Here is a 17057-nt window from a genome sequence, read left to right on the forward strand (position 1 = left end):
CGCTGGAAACCTCTATGAGCACAGCTGTCAGGAGCATACCAAATGCCCAGGTCTTGGTTTGTAATTTCACTCTGAGAAAAGGAGCAGGGCTGCTTGGAGAAACAGCCAATGCCAAGTCTGGGCAAGGAAACGCTGTGCTGTCAGCAAGGGAAAAGGGGCTGACAAATAGTGAAGACATGGAGACGGCTGGATGGTGCTCCTGAACAGCCGCATGCGGGGCAATTTGACCAACAAAATAAACTAAGATATGAACAGGTTACAAACTAAGATATGAACCACAGAGTAAAACAGCCACATGTCTACACTGACATACACAACTGAATGAAGTCATAAGAGAGAGAGAAGGGACAGCTCACCTTAGAGCAGAATTCTAATTAACAAACGAAAAGGAATAAGAGAAACAAAGAATCACCATGGGGCCATCCCTACAGGAAGAACCCTGCAGCAAGAACCATCACTGAAGATAACACTCAGTGCGTGGACGCATTTGAGGGAACAAGACCGTCTCCAGGAGCATCCCCACTGAACTTGGTCATCACACAGGAGCAAACAGCAACTGAATGCCGAGACTGGTGCCACACACCATGCTGCTTGGATCTGCTGCTGCTGCAGGGCCACAACTGACCCTCTGTGCCTGCTTCAAGGCCACACTCCTCAGCTGCTCCTAGCTAGAGGGAGCACAGAGGGGCACTGGGGCCAGCCCAGCTCGTGAGACATGGCTCCTCTAACAGGCAAGCTGAGCTCAAGGACTCTGAGGCTCTTCCTCCCCAGTCCTCCCTCCCCTGGCCTGTTTCCACAGACATCACATCGCCATGGCTATCCTAAGACACTTCCAGTCTCTTCCAGCCTCCTCCCCTCCCCACAGCAGGTCTCCTGGACAGCCGATCCCATCTTGGTGCCTGCTTCTGAGAGGGACCAGACTGACATCACTCAACCACAGGATGCAGGCAAACACCAGCAGCACTAAGAGGAAGAGAACTAAGGACTGTGCCCTACTGGAGACAATCAAGGAGAGATGCTGGGTAGGATCCAGTCCAGGAAAAGGAAACGAGTGGGGAAACTGGTAAAATCTGAGTACAGTCTGCAGAAATGGTAATGGTCATGTATCAATGCGATGTTCCAGACCCTGGGGTTTGAAGGATGGTTACATAAGATGCTAAGATCAGGAAAAAGTGAAGGATTTATGGGTTCTCAGCTCCAATTTAAAAACAGTGCTATAAATCTAAAATTACCGCAAAATAAAAAGTAAAAAAAAATTCTTACCAAAAATACACAGCCTCAAACTAATTAGCAGAAAACATCAAACTCACATGGGAAGTGTCTAAAAAGTAAGTAGCCAGAACTCCCCAAGGAATCAGTCATGAAAGACAAGCCCGGTGGGCTGCCAAGTTGGAGGAGACCTCAACAATGGGACAACTTGGGGCCTGGACCCTCGGTCCCAGCAAGAACTGGCCAGTGTGCGTGAAGCCTACAGAGGAGACATACAGTACAGGCCACGCTCAGCTGCTAGTCTTAACAGAATTATGATCATTTAAGACATTGGCATTAGGGGACGCTGGGCAGAAGGCATATGAGGGCACAATAACGATTTTTGCAAATTTCTGTAAACTTAAGATTTGAAAATGAAGTTTTAAAAAAATAAAAGGAAAGTGGGGAAATCTTTCTTTTAAATTCCCTGCATTAAAAATAGCAGAACATCAGGAGGTGAGAAACAGTGGTATGTTCTGGCAGGAACAGCTGTGTGCGGTTCTCCCCAAAGCCCCGAGGGCTGGGTAATCAGTGATCAGCTCCTGGTTTGAGGCTAATGCTTGGTGTAGAGGGAAAAGTACCCCAGAACCCAGAAAAAGAAAAAAAGGCCTATTCAAAAGGAAAGCACACCCACCTTGCCTGGGGCTTGTAGCTGTTGAGGATCTGATACGCTCTGAGCAGGTCCAGCTTGCCATGGCCTTGCTCAAACATATTGACACCAGGAAGCCTCCGGGCAGATGCAATCAGGGCCTGCTTCATACTGGCTGGATTCACCAGTTCCCGTTTCTGGACCGTGCTAGGGGGAATCACATAGTTGCTCATTTTCTCTAAGAGTGAACACCAGCTGTCCCTAACATGTAGATGTGCATACATGTGAGCCTCAGTCTCGTTCTGTATCTAAAGGGAGCTTCTGGGGTGAAGCCCAGGCCAGATGAGTATGAACTTGCTTGGGATCCACACTTCTCAGCCTCACCTCCACATGGCCTGTGTGAACAGTCACTTTTAGGTTAGTGGCTGTTTCCATGAAATATATCAGAAGCACATTACTTTCCCTAACTCAACTAAATCAACCTCAGAGGCTGGAGGTGGCAAGAACAGAGGAGGTGCTGGCTCCTCAGGGGAAGGGAAGCCAACTGCCAAAAATACAGGTGAAACCTGGGACATCACCTGGCTAGATGAGGAAGGAAAACACATCCTGGAAAAAGGTCTCACCAGACAGGCAAGAAACAGTCAAACCAGGCCTTTTCTGTCTTAGAGGCTATGTGTGACACACTACCTGGGCGGATAAAGCCTTACAGACAGTGGAGACTTGAGGCCTGCACCAAAATGCCTCTGGACAAGCTCTACTTGACTAAGAACTGACTCAGCAACACCAGGGCAGTACAGCAGTACCAGTCGCATAAAACCACTGGCATGATCACATTCATTTTTGCTTAATTGTGTTATAAGTACAAGTACATTTTAATCCCTAGACGCAGGGGCAGGGTGTAATTCAGTAAGCAAAAAAAGAAAACTTACTCTAAGTTCCTAAATAGCTTTCTGAGGTGGTGGGTTGGTCCTGGCCTGGGCAGGTATTTTTCTAACAGGTATAGACTGGAAATCTGACATATGGAGAAGTAAGGGAGGAGAGAAAGTGGGACGGGGTCTCAGGATAGACTAAAACAACTACAAGCAGCTCACCCACAGGTCAACAACCCTCCCCCTCTTCCTGAGGATAAAGGTGGAGACCAAAGGTTAGGGCTAGTCCCTCCTCCCAGAGCCGGGAGCTATTGTCATGCCATAAAAGCATCCTGACCTTTCAAGAAAGTGAAAGGTTTTCTTGATACAGATGCTACTGGGAATGGAAAACACAACCTCCTCTTCCACCCCTCATTTGACAGTGGGACATACTGAGAGGCTCATGTGCGGAGCCTGCAACCTCACTCCAGCTAACAATCCCCGGCAAGGGGGACAAGGACCCAGGGAGGTTTATTTCCGTACAAGAATGGACACAAAGGCTGAGCTCTCCCCAGCTGGCAGAAATGTCTACGTGAACAGCTAACCCCAACTTGGCCTTCCCTTCCTCTGTTTTCACTGCAGTGACACAGGGAAGGAAAACACTCAGGAGAGGAGAACACATTTCTGACCAGTCAATCTTCTCAAGAATTTGGCTCTAAACTCTAAGGGGAGGTTGGAAAAGGGAGGAAGGAGGCAGATATCCACCTTTATATCAAGGATTATTATAGGTCTCTTGCCTTACAAACAAAACCAACATAAGTTTACCTTCTTTTTAAGAGAATTTTAAATACAAAAACATTTACTATTATTTCCTGTTTTATTTTAAAATTTTCCAGAATTTTGTAATATAACAATAACTCAACTGAAGCCTCACTGAGAGAAAAAATTTAACAGTTATTGGGGGGAAGGGTAAGTGATAGCTCCAAAGACATTTCTTAACTTTGAGAACAAGGCATCCTGGCCCATCGACTAAGTCATCAATCCTAGTAGACCAGAATTTTCTCCCAGGTTCATTATCTGCAAAATTAAGGGTGGATCACTAAGCTACATTACAATTGTATTTGGGAGCCAAGGAAAATAAATACATCACACAGAGGAACTTGTCTCACATAGGAATGGTGACTTAAGGCCTACTGCCTGGCCCTACAGATCTGTAACTAAAAGAACACATTAAGAAACAGAGAACATGGCAAAGAAACAGTTTACTTTTTGTTCCCTGCTTAATACTTGAGATATAAGTACATCTGTTATGCCACAATACAGCACATTAAAACAAACAAAATGACACAGGGTATATGGGGAATCCGTGTATCTTCCTCTCAATTTTATGAACCTAAAATTGCCCTAAAAAAAAGTCAAAATAAAATGAAGCCAAAAACCCAGACTTTAAACATAAAAACAGTCACTAGGAATTTGTTCTTGTACAGTGTTTCATGGGCTAGTGCACAGTAAGTCCATGCACCCCATGAACTCTCACAAGAACCCTGATGAAAACGGATTTCTGAGTCAAAGGATGGGGTGAAGCAAAGAGGTCACATGATGCATTCCTAGCTCTCAAAACTCACTGGTGACCAACAAGGATCAACTCCTGGGCTACTGGGAACACCTTCTCTCTGCTGAGAGACACTTACCTGACCAGCAAGGTGACAGCACCAGCCACCACTGGAGAAGCCACACTGGTCCCTGAAAGGGCACGGCACCCTCCTTTCACACCGGAACCCCTCACTCCAGCACCATACGTGACAATGTCAGGTTTCACACGGCCGTAACCTCCAGGTAGTTCCTAGGAACAAAAGCAGCTTGGTCACCACATCACACACTGGCACACAGCTGCCATGTGGTTATGAGTGGGCAAACCAAATCAGAAACATGGGTTACTTAAGTATAGTGTCGCCTTAGTAAGGTACTAGTTTTAGTCTGAAATTCACTGTGATAAACAAGTTTAAATGATGTTAAAAAAATTATTTTTTGTTGTGTTTCATAATAGCAACAATAATGCCATAAGAGATTAAAAAGTATTTTAATTTTGTTAACATGCAAGACTAGAAACTGGAAATCAATTTCTCTAGATAACTAAAAAATTAGGGGAAAAAATAAAATATGTTTCCTTACAAGGAAATATGTACATGACTGGATATTTCAAGAAATAAGAAACCATTTAGAACATAAATGAACTGCATGAATAACTGGTATAAGCATTTAACTGAGCACTCCCTTAAGCTTCCTGGAAATTGGGACAAAATCAGAATCTCAATATAGTTTTATATTCTAGAAAAAAGAAGTATACCAACTTAAAGTCAAAGAACTCTTTTATGGCACTCAAACACAAATGGAACCTCTGGATCTGTATATGGAGACAGAGGAGAGGTATTTTTCAGTAGTTCTGTAGATTGCTCAGGAAGATTTCTTAAAATGCCATGAAAACCACAGTGTTGATCACCAGGGACATGAAATGGCATGGTATTTCAGTGACAGCATGTATGCTGTGAGGAAGCCAGCCATGTGTGCTGGGAGAGGCACTGTTCCCTAGTCTGGCAGTTCAAGGAAGGAGCTAAGGGGCAGAGGACAGATATGAATGTACTACCAAGACTGATTTCTCAGAGAGGGTCCACAGACGTGTCAATTCAGTGGGCATCGATTCAAGAAAAAGGTATCTGAGTGTGGGGACCCCTGTTGGGGTGCCAGGAGAGGTGGCACTGCCAGGTAGCAAGGCTCCAGTAGAAAGTTATCCCTTAAAGCTGCACCACCTGGAAAAGCCACAGGTGCTCAAAAAGCTGTGATGCCCTCTTTTGAGACTTCCCATGACTTCTGTGCTTAGAGTAAGAGCACCCACGAGATGATCTGACCCTGAAGATCCAGAGAGAGCACCTAACTTGGACTCCAATTCTGCACAATTAAACCCCATGTAGCTGAGTTCATTGTTGGGATTATTTCGATTCTGTACAGCTACATGCAATTGTTTCCAGGGTAGTAGAGCTGATATTAAGCTGTTCTCACTAGTTTTTCCTGATTCTTGGGGCCAAAACAAATTATCTTGCCCAGCACTTGGGAGGACTGCCACCTTCCTACTAGTTAGAAGAAGTGGGCATGTGAACAATGGGTTACACAGAAATAAGTTCGAAAGAATGGGAAATACCATTCAGAAGTAGCAGCTGCCCGCCGCACCGTGGAGGAGTCTCTGGTCCACATGGCCACGCCACCCACACAGGGGAGGGTCGGGCTCACAACAAACTGTTCTCTGTGAGTTACACACACACCGGGCTCTTATACAAGTGGTTCCTTAGGCACAGTCAATGAATAAAGAAAAGCCTACCCAGGTAGTCATTCCCCTCGAAGAAAAGCGGGCGATGTTATCCTCAAAGTCAATGCCACCTACTCCAATTACATCCATCTGATCAGCAGGGTTATTCAGAGTGCTAAATTGAGGCACAAAAACACAAGGGAAGAGAAACAATTTAAAATGAATAATTCAGCTAAAAGCAAATACCTCAGAAAGATTTAAGAGCTGCGGTTCCATGACCAGGTGTGTGCAGCTCTGCTAGGCTCTGTTCCCACAATGTCCTGTTAAGGGCCAGTTCACTGTCACCTGCATGCCAGGCTCACATGCCCCTCATACCTGGAATATCTTTTTCCTTCCCTCCCTGTCAACTCACAATACCTTGGTCTAAGATTCACATTTTCCTCTTTCTTCCAGGCTTGAAAGAGGTTCACTTCCCTGAACATCACAAGGTTTGACCCAGTCACAATTCACCACTGACTTACACATGCTCACATCACTTTCAAGTTGCTGCAAGAACATTCATCTCGCCTCTCCACCAAACTCCATTATCTCTAAGGAGCCGCACCCACACACCTGTGTCAGCCACGGTCAGGAAGAGAACAGTTCTGCCTGATCTTTGGCAGGACACCACTTTCCTCACGGGAAACTGAGAATAACGGCCATCTCTGCAATCTCGAGCCCCTCAGAGAGAGGTCAGATGCAAAGAAAAGGCACATCACTCCTGTCAATGCCTCTAGTACACAAGACCTGCCAAGAAGCTCTAATGAGGCGGACAAGTCAGGTTACTATGAGTGCAGGTGAGGCAAAGCGATCTGAAAGCCTAAAACAACCGTTAAGAAATGGCAGTTCTCAACGCGGACCCGGACGGCAGCGCCTGGCTCGCAGGGACCACAACTCCCAGGGTGCTCCGCGCCTCGCCGCCGCCGCCGCCGCCGCCGAGACCAAGATGGCTGGGAGACTGGCCGCCTTCCTCAAGAACGCCTGGGCCAAGGAGCCGGTGCTGGTCGCGTCCTTCACCATTGCGGGCCTCGCTGTAATTCTGCCCCCTCTGAGCCCCTATACCAAGTATTCCATCATGATCAACCAGGTCACACCCTACACCTACCCAGTGCCCATCCGGGACGATGGGAACATGCCCGATGTGCCCAGCCACCCCCAGGATCCCCAGGGCCGCAGCTTGGAGTGGCTGAAGAAACTGTGAGCAACCTCCATTGACAGGGAGAGACCCCTCTCCTTGGATCCCCAATAAAAATGTGAAAGCCAACTGCAAAAAAAAAAAAAAAAAAAAAAAGAAATGGCAGTTCTCGAGCCTCCCCGGTGGCGCAGCAGTTGAGCGCTGGGCTGCAAAGCTGCCCATAGCCTCTGCAGCGCCGGTTCGATCCCTGGCTGCAGGGCGAGGGTTCCACGTGGCGCGCTGACCTCTCCTGCCACCCGCTGCTCCCCTCAGCAGTGTACTTCATCAGTCTGCCTGATCTGCTCTGCTCTCCACTCTGGCTCTGGTGAATTCTCGCACCCTCCCACGCTTCTGACTGTACCCAGTGCTTGTATAAATAAATCTTTAAAAAAAAAAAAGGCAGTTCTCATCTTCACCTATTACAGCTCTACTACTGAAAACTGAACTCTACTACCTGACAAGTTAAGAACCACAACTGATCCCATGTGGTTTTAGCAACAAGAGAGCAAGGTCTCTAGAGTATGTGCTTTTAACCAACTGTTTGATACCACGTCAAGTTGGCCCCAACACTGCCTTCCCTGCTCAGTACCCAGCAACTAGCTACCAGGTAGCAGCTAAGAAGCACTAACAAAGATATTAAAAGTCTACATTTCCTTGAAGTCAAGGAGCAGAGATTAGCACAGAAGTCACTGACAGAACTTCCCACTGAAATTGCCATAAAATACTGCACCCTTCCCAAGCTCCCTCTACCTGTCAATTCTGTAACAGTGTCCTTTAAATATTGACAAAATAAGGGAGAGCTCAGAGAGCTGGGCCTGAAAAAAAAAAAAAAGGTCATCTTTGTGGGTGCTGCAAAGGGGGAAGCTACAACTGAGACTCCCCAGCACCACAAGGCCTGTGTGGAGTGTAGGACCCACAGAGTTCAGAGCAGGGGTACCAGTACCCCTGGGGGTGGGGGGTGCCAGTACCATTTCCCGAGGAGCTGGCAGCACAACACCTACATCCCATGAACCACTTCAGGAAGATTCAGCCCTGACCAGCCCTCCCTAGGCCCAAGCAGCAAGCCTTTCCCAGCATGCTGAGGGGCAGCAGGCAGCTGCCAGCTCTCCATGCAGCTCCAGGAGCAGACACAAGGCCGAGACAGAGCCTTCCTCTCCACTTTCCTCTAATCCTGATAAGGAACAACTCTTTGATGAAAGGCCGTCAACTGGCATGGTCCACAGAAGCACAAGATTTCAAAAGAGCAACTCTTGTGGAGCACTGGGTCAGAACAACACATGGCGTAGCAAGACTGGAGAGGTCTGAATAGAAAGGCCCACAGGAGGGTGGGCAGCAGAAAGGGTGACTGAGACGGCAGTAAACACAGCTTCCAAAGGGAGGCCCAAGAAGGCGACTTCCAGGAAGACACACAGAAGTGGGACAGAAAGTCGAGCAACAGTGCCGGCTCCTGCTGGACAACGGCCAAGGCCCCAATCAGGCCTACCACCGGCCCGTGTAAATCAAGTTCCACCGGTACACAGGCATGCCCCCGCCTTTATACATGCCAAGGAAGCTTCCACACAAGGGCAGCTGAGTAGTCACAGCCAACACCAGGTGGCTCAAGGCCTGAAACAGTTATCATCTGATCCTTTACAGAAAAAGCTTGCCTTCTCAGGCTGGAATATAGAGGAATCTGAAGAAAACTGTGGAAAATTGTGGATAATGATCTATTGCAGATCCCTGAATATGAAAACCACTGGAAGATATGTTTTAACAGCAGAAACAAAGGAAGGAAAGAACTGTTACCACTCTGGAGGCTCAGACTAGGCAAAGGCTTCCCCACTGTTTGATTTCATCCTCACCTGCACCAGGGGATGGGCAAGAAAACTAAGGCTCAGGGGGGCAGGTCCCACCCATCTGGTGCCATAGTCCAATGTGTAGAAGAGCTGGGAGGAAAAGACTGGGGTGGGGTGAAAGACTAGAAACCGAGTGTTAAGTGATGAGGGTAGGCATGACACCAGCCAGGGAGAAGAGGCAGATGTGAGAATGTTTGAAAGGGTCAACAGGAATAGCTGATGAGACTACTCAGGAACTGGTATTTTTCATGGCATAGTTATAGTGAGGTGAATCCAATGAGTCACAACATGTTATGGATGACACAGCAAAATCCAGAACTTTGCACAGGGGAAGGATCAATGACTGAAACACTAATCAGTTAAAAACGCATGATTGCCAACAGGCCTAGTTTCTGATCTATAAAAGCATGAGTTTCACAAGAATTCAGTCTAATCCTATGCTCTGGACCCTTTGCATGGGCAGTCAGTCCTCAAGACCACTTGCTTTCCCCACGGACACACCAAAGGATGTCATAGAAAGATGCAGGGAGTTGTGCTTCTCAGGGCGCACATGCACAACTCATACACACCACACCACACACACACACACACACACACACACACACACACACAGGAGGTACATGCATATACTTCTCTTCTTCAATTGGGTTAGGACACACTGAGAACAGGGCATATTTTCCCTTTTTTTTTTTGTGGTGACTTCAAACCCTTGGTTAAGGTACAGAAATACCTTCATCCTGGCTACCCAATAAGGTGGTGATAAATATCCTACAGCAAAAGCCACTCAACACAAAAAAATTACATGTTTTCTAGAGTTACAAATGGGTGCTATAGTAGAAGGAAACTGGGGTCTCTATCTAACCAGACCGAGGTTTACTGTCCATGATTCTGTGACTACTCCACAGCTCCCACTGCTTTAGTGCATGGCAACCCAGCACAAAAGGCCAATCTTTGATACTTTCTCTTGGCTGGCCTACCTGACACTCTTGCCCATCCCCAAAGCACCTCTCTGCCTGTTCTGCCTCCTTGCACTTTCACCTCTGTATTAACATCCTCAAGAGTTTGCAGCTGATGGTCCCTAGAAAAGGAGGCACTTCATTTTACCTCTTCACTTCAGTGCCTCAGATATGGTGAATCTCAATGAATACTGCAGAATCCATTTATTCCCAATAGATTCACTTTCCTGACTGATTTTGAGAAAAATAATAAAACCTTTCAGCTTTCACATTAATGTTTTTATCAAAGGGGGAGGGAGGGAAAAAATTAAACAGGATTGGCCTCAAGGTGACAGCTGCTGAAGGTACGTGGGGGGTTGTTAGGTAGTCTATTTCTCATATGTTGAAAAATCAATGCAAAGTTTCAGGTATAATCAGGTACAGATACAGAGATGCCAACTTTTCAGGATAAAAACACCTCTTAAGTCATCCACACTGAGAATACTTACCCATAAAGAGGCCCATCGTTGCCAATAGCAGAGACCATGATTACATTATTAGCTGTTAATTCCCAAACCTACAAAATTAACAAGCATTTATGAAAATATACCACTTTCAAACAATCAACATACAATTTTCCAAAAATAACCACAAATTCTAAAGAGTCCCTTTAGAAAAGGAAGGAGTCCTCCTTAAAACATAACACTAGAGGGCGTCCCCTGGTGGCGCAGTGGTTGAGCTCTGGGCTACGAGGCTGCCAGCAGCCTCTGCAGTGCCGGTTCAATCCCTGACTGCCGGCGAGGGTCCCACGTGGTGTGCAGACCTCTCCTGCCATGCCCGCTGCTCCCCTCAGCAATGTATTTCGTCAGTCTGCCTGTTCTGTTCCCCACTCTGGCTCTGGTGAATTCTCTCACTCTCCCACGCTTCTGACTGTACCCAGTGCTTGTATAAATAAATAAATAAATCTTTAAAAAAATGAAATAAAATAACACTAGAGCATCACTGGCGTGGGTATGTATGCGAACAACTACATTGTGAGATGAAAAAATCCAGGACACAAGTCCACACAGTGCACAGTACATGCGTATTCAGAAAAGACATGCCATACTCTTAAATGAGACACCATGGGCCACCCTGGACACAAATCACAAAAGCTCAAGTCAGCCCATCTGTGTTAACAAAACTGGCACAGCATGGGTGACATACAGCACACTAGCTATAAAGCACTTAATGTTGGGGTGCTGTCACCAGACACAACCTCCTCCTGTGCAGGGACATGACTCACCTTATCAACAAAGGGATGGTCCATGAAGTCTGGGCCACCAATGCTGAGGTTCAGCACATCAATCTTCTTTAAGATGGCATAGTTGAAGGCATCCAAGAACCAAGACGTGTACGAGACCTGGTGAATTTTAAAACAGTCCCTGAGGTATTTCTGTGAAAGTTTCAGAGTGCTACAACAGACTTTTTATTTCTAAGGGTAAAGTCTGGATTCTTATCAGCATGAAGCATTGACTTACATTTCAGATACAAACTCTAAGAAGAAATAATGCTCTGAAATGCATAAAACCACAGTCAGAAATTCTAAGGCCTGGAGTAGACTCAAGTGAGGCACCTTGGATTGTGTGGGTGGCCTATCTGCCTGAATCCAAAGTACAGCTCCTACCATCAAGTACACATTCTCTGACAAAAGCCCAAACTTCTAACAACCCCTCTTGTAAAAGGACTTATCCTAAGATACAGTTCTTCCTAATTTCCTTATTGAAGTTAAGTTACTTTGAGTATCACCAGTTAGGTGTCTTTATAAAATACAAAATTAAACTTACATTGGAGACAGAATTAGTGTTAATAAAAATGTTTTTTAAAAGGCTATAAAAATAAGACCACATATTATTTGCTAACACACGCAAAAGAAACTCCAGGAGGAAGGGGTATAAAAAATTATTAAACTATCACAGGGGAGACCTGGGGAAGAAGGATAAGAACGGGCTGGAAGGGGCAGGGTTAGGAAAGTTGTCACTGTATTGCCTTTAGATATTCAAGAGCTATGTATCACCTATACAAAAACTCAATTTTAAAAATAAGCACATTCGGGCCTCCCCGGTGGCGCAGTGGTTGAGCGCTGGGTTGCGAAGCTGCCCGCAGCGTCTACGGCGCCGGTTCGATCCCCCGGCTGCTCCCCGGCCACCGGAGGAGGGTCCCACATGGCCCGCAGAACTCTCCTGCCGCCCGCTGCTCCCCTCAGCAGTGTACTTCGGTCCTTCTGCCTGCTCTGCTCCCTGCTCTGGCTCTGGTGAATTCTCTCACCCTCCCGTGCTTCTGACTGTACCCAGTGCATGTATAAACAAAAAACAAACAAACAAATAAATAAATAAATAAGCATGCCTCTATTAAAAAAAAAAAAATTAAAAAAAAAAAATAAGCACATTCTAGGACTCTTCTTTTCTATAAAGGAACATGCTTATTGATCCACTTATCCTACATGACATTAGGTGTTGGGACACAGAAGACCACCAAGGTGGTCCCATCCAGGAGGGGGTAAACAGACAAACATGCGACTATTCTCTCATGCAGAAAATATAAGTCAAAAATGTGGTGAGGGCCTCCCCGGTGGCGCAGCGGTTGAGCACTGGGTTGCGAAGCTGCCCGCAGCCTCTGTGGCGCCGGTTCGATCCCCGGCTGCTCCCCGGCCACTGGAGGAGGGTCCCACATGGCGCGCAGACCTCTCCTGCCGCCCGCTGCTCCCCTCAGCAGTGTACTTCGGTCCTTCTGCCTGCTCTGCTCCCCGCTCTGGCTCTGGTGAATTCTCTCACCCTCCTGCGCTTCTGACTGTACCCAGTGCATGTATAAACAAAACAAACAAACAAATAAATAAATAAATAAAGCATGCCTCTATAAAAAAAAAAAAAAAAAAAAAATGTGGTGGCACAGGACCTCTTGAAGAATAAGGAATCCCTGTGTATACAGTGACTTGGCTCAGGGCTGAAGTCAGGCCCAGAAAGGGGTTATGGGGAAAGAGCAAAAATCACACAGAAGGGGCAGTACAGAGACAGCAGGACACACTGGGGATGCTACAAGTAGCTTGTACCACTGAGTCTGTATTTACAGGCAATATCAACTCTTTAGATTTCAGGAGTCCTAACAACACCAACCTGGTTATTGGTAAAAACCCTGAAAATATGAAGTTCTGCATCTGGAGCAAATCCTTGGCATTCTCTCATGCTGGCAATCACACCTGCCACGAACGTTCCATGGCCCAGCCCTGTGGCCCATCAGGGAAAAAGTCATAAAACACCACTGATAATGTGCACCCAGACAACATCCCAAACCCTCACATCAGATAGCCACTTTCTCCAAGTCCAAGAAGAAGAACCCCCTGCCTCTGCTGTCCTCACTCAGCCCACATGCCCTGCTCCAATTCCAGGTTGAGCCACCCTGTTCCTTCCCAGATGGGGAAGGAAGTGCTCCTTCACCCCCACCCCTTCCTCTTCCCTCTTCAGATTCCCTTTCCCTATACCCCCTGAGACATTTTAAAAAAGTTTCTGCCAAAACGAAATGGCACCACATGGGTTTGTTTGAGTGACTGCTGTACAGGACTGCTTGGTCCCTACCACATGGTGAAACACTGAGTGAGAGCAGGGTACAAGATGCACCCCAAGGTCTCTCCCTGCCACACTGTCACCTACCGTCATCCAGTGTCCGCTCATTGGTCCAGTTGGTTCTCTCCTTCACATTTTTGAAGTGGGGGTGCTTCTCACTCAGCCCAGTGTCAAAAACAGCAACCCTTACATTAGCACCTTATTCCAAAAAGAAAGAAGCACAGGCGCAGCTGGAGAAATCCTTTTTGAATTGTGTTGCTATAATAAATCCCTCTTTGGGACCTAAAGAACACACATCATGGAGTAACACATCTGAGCAGAGGGCACAAGGAGGCCAGGTGCTGCAGGTGCCCTGGTTGACGGATAGTGGGGGGTCATTGTGGAAAGGCCATCCTCAATGCTGAACGGACTGGGAGGATAAACAGAAAATCTCTCTGGACACTTACCAGCCACTAATGCTCAGGAACAGAACCACCCTGCCCTCTACGCAACGCAACAGTTGTCACCTTAGATTGATTTTCCCCTTCTGGCAATTTATTCCAGGTTTCAAGCCCTCATCTCCTCTCAGCGATCCAACAGGGAGAAACATTCACAAGGTCTCACCCACAGAGATGGGGAGCTGCTCCCATTCAGGATAAGGACAGTGACTCAGTACTGCCCACTAAGAACAAACTCCACAGAGGGGCTGTCAACCACACAAGGATGACCACATCTCAGGGAAACTACGCTAATATGCACTTTTCTGTAGTGAAATCTATTTTAGATGCCAGCAGAAAAGGCATGGTGCACCAATGTGAAATATTGTCAGGTCAAGAAAGTCTCAAAAAACACCTAGAAAAAAATACAGGTTACTTGGACTATTTAACAGGGAACAAGTATATGAAGGCAATGACTTTGTATATGAGAGCTGTGTACACATACACTATGCCACATAATTACACCGAGATAAGGACCAAAATGTATTGTTTAATTTTTAAAAACACACACTGGCTGGGGGGAGGGGTTGGTGATTAGAGAATTTGTTTTGTGAACACCCTAAAAAGATAACAGGTAACAGTCATAATAAAATATCTGTCTACCAATAGACATTCTGGAGGCTGAGGAAACCAGAGAAGAAGGGTCTCCAAGTCCAGAAGAATAATCAGACACGATGAGACAAAATGGGGTGTGCTGGGGCCAGGGAAAACAGGCCAACCTTTAAGTCAGGCAGAAACCTGCAGAAGAGCTAAATCAGGAGTTTTCTGACATGATGAATTAGCAAGGTAAAGAACCTTAGGGGCTGTTATTTTCTCTCATAAGATCTGATCATTAACACCATTTCCTGTTCTGAAACAAATTACCTACCAGCACAACAGCCAGTTACTTAGGCCCTCAGCACTGCACGTGAGTCATTAGCAATTCACTTTCACGTTATCACCCAAACCAAGGGAACCATCTTTGAATGTGATCTCTTTCACTGAAAAACAGGAACTCTGCTGGTCTGCCAGGCAGCTCTGGCTGTGAGCAGGGTGTGTCTCATGGATGTATGTCAACAGAGAAGAGATGTGCCACCTTCTACCCCTGCTAACCTCAGAAATGGTCGAGGAAAGTCACAAATGGTGAACAGGATTAAACAACAGAAACCACTGAATAGACACCTGGCAAAACAGGAGTCAAAGGTAAGAGGCAGCTGACTAACGCGCAGCTCAATGGAGTGAGGTCAACTGCCTGGGGTCGCCCACTCGGGCACTACACACTCAGGAGGACAGGCTCCAGGACCCACCAGCCCAGGCTGTTTCCAGGTGGCTTCCTGGTTCTTGGGACATACCTGTGTACCCCATCTGCCAGAGCACATCCGCCTGCAGCGTCTGGGCAACCTGGCGCGGGATGGCTCTCAGCAGCCGTCTGCTTGAGTGTCTTCCTGTGGCATGCCAGAACCCGGAGCCCAGGGAGAGACTGGCTCTTCGCAGAGGACGGGACGACTGCCACTTCTGGCTCCATCGGGTTTCATTACAGGGCAAGACAGGGTCAGCTGGAGATAGGGAAGAGAAAGGTCAGAAGAAGGAAAATAGTGACTCTGTGTCCGTATCTGCAGGAAAACCATCCTTCCCACCACAGCAATGATGACCTTGAAGTCCTATCTGAAGGAAAGGGGACCCCCTCCCTTTGCCAGAAAGACATTCTCAATGCAGTTATAATCACAGGATGTCATGCAGCTATCTTCTCATTACCAAATAATTCCTTACCTAGAATTTTCTCACCAATGTACGAGAGAGGAGGATTTATAATAATTTTAATGATACTAAAACCAGAGAAATGTATGGTTTTTCACCAGCAATTTGTTCTCACTGCACCAGAAGGGGTCAGAGAAATGAAGCAATGGCCACTGAGGTAGAAGCCATGTTACCCATCCACAGGACCTTTTCCCAGCTGTACCCGCTCAGTGTTCTCAACATGTCTATCTACGAGAACTGCACCTTTCACAAAGCAAAGGAACTACAAAGGAGACAGGGAAATGTCTGAGGGTGAAAAATTATGTTATATCCTTGATCTTGTTAGTACGCAACTACACACCATAATCAAAACTTGCCAAACTATGCACTAAAATGCATGAAATTTTAAAAAAATAGATAGAAAAAAGAAAAATACCATAAGCATTTTCCCTTTACCTTTCAAAGACCAAGCTATAATGAAGAAGAACATCTTATTTCAAGTCAGTTTTATGAGAAAATCTCTAACACTACTGAAGTTCTATTTCTAAAGCTAAAAATTATGGTCACTTTTATTACAGTCTTAACCAGGCTACACCCATGGAAAGCACAACAACCTGGAAAAATATACAGTCATGTCAATTCCATTAAGTAACTATTTGCACAGTCTAACTGAAATTATTCTGTACCCAACTTCCTTGCTGACTCTGTTCTTTAAGTCAACAATGTGGAACAATACTGTAAGTTCTAAATGAAGAACAATATTTAGAACAAGGGAGGGGTCTGTTCCGCTTTCCTTAAACAGCCCAGGTAACACCTGATGCAATGAAGTCAGTCTAAGCTTCACTCTTAAAAGTCATTTAGAAAAGTGGGAACATTATCCAAGGAAAGCAGTTAAGATGGTGATTAAGACAGTTACTATACAAGTAAGGCATAGTGACCCCTGGAGAAACTGGAGAGTTTTAGTTTCCTGGAAAGAAACGGGGGGGGGGGGAGCACACGGAGTGCCAAGGGTATCTTTGATTATCTTGGTGTGGAAAACAGGTAGCTCTGTCTCACAGCCCACAAGATGGAGCCAGGGCTGGGATCCAGAGCAAGACCGGCATTGGTCCCAACTAAAGCCAAGCCTCCTAAAAAAGCCTGCCACAGAAATGACTGACACTGAATGTATACCTATGACAACCTCAACACCATGCTCTTCCCACAGCCACTGTTTCCCTCTGAGGTAGGTGGTATTATCTCCATTTTATGGTTGAGGAAAAGTTGGTTTAAAGAAAAGGTGCCTGCTACAGAAGGTCAC

At 46.2% G+C, this 17057-nt stretch overlaps 2 protein-coding genes across 5 annotated transcripts in view; one reads left to right on the plus strand and one right to left on the minus strand.

Moving 5' to 3' along the window:
- MBTPS1 (membrane bound transcription factor peptidase, site 1) overlaps positions 1-17057 on the minus strand; it is a 54062-nt gene that overhangs the window by 21110 nt on the left and 15895 nt on the right. For all 4 annotated transcript variants that reach the window (XM_037516236.2, XM_054697028.1, XM_054697026.1 and 1 more), the window contains 8 exons: positions 15376-15579; positions 13656-13766; positions 13122-13231; positions 11255-11371; positions 10479-10546; positions 6059-6161; positions 4377-4528; positions 1883-2044 (listed from right to left, as the gene is read on the minus strand). In XM_037516236.2, the coding sequence (XP_037372133.1) occupies positions 1883-2044; positions 4377-4528; positions 6059-6161; positions 10479-10546; positions 11255-11371; positions 13122-13231; positions 13656-13766; positions 15376-15579 (1027 nt within the window). The remainder of the gene's footprint in view (positions 1-1882; positions 2045-4376; positions 4529-6058; positions 6162-10478; positions 10547-11254; positions 11372-13121; positions 13232-13655; positions 13767-15375; positions 15580-17057) is intronic.
- On the plus strand, positions 6951-7290 carry LOC119249141 (NADH dehydrogenase [ubiquinone] 1 alpha subcomplex subunit 3). Its single transcript, XM_037516252.1, has one exon. It carries the CDS (start codon positions 6972-6974, stop codon positions 7224-7226), a length of 255 nt encoding a protein of 84 aa, XP_037372149.1. The 5' UTR covers positions 6951-6971; the 3' UTR covers positions 7227-7290.

Source organism: Talpa occidentalis, unplaced genomic scaffold (assembly GCF_014898055.3).
Source record: "Talpa occidentalis isolate TD23 unplaced genomic scaffold, MPIMG_talOcc4v2.1 talOcc4.17, whole genome shotgun sequence".
NCBI lineage: Eukaryota > Metazoa > Chordata > Mammalia > Eulipotyphla > Talpidae > Talpa > Talpa occidentalis.

What these genes read in the sequence shown, in the direction of transcription:
- LOC119249141 (XM_037516252.1), top strand. Translation starts at nt 6,972, where the DNA reads ATGGCTGGGAGACTGGCCGCCTTCCTCAAGAACGCCTGGGCCAAGGAG.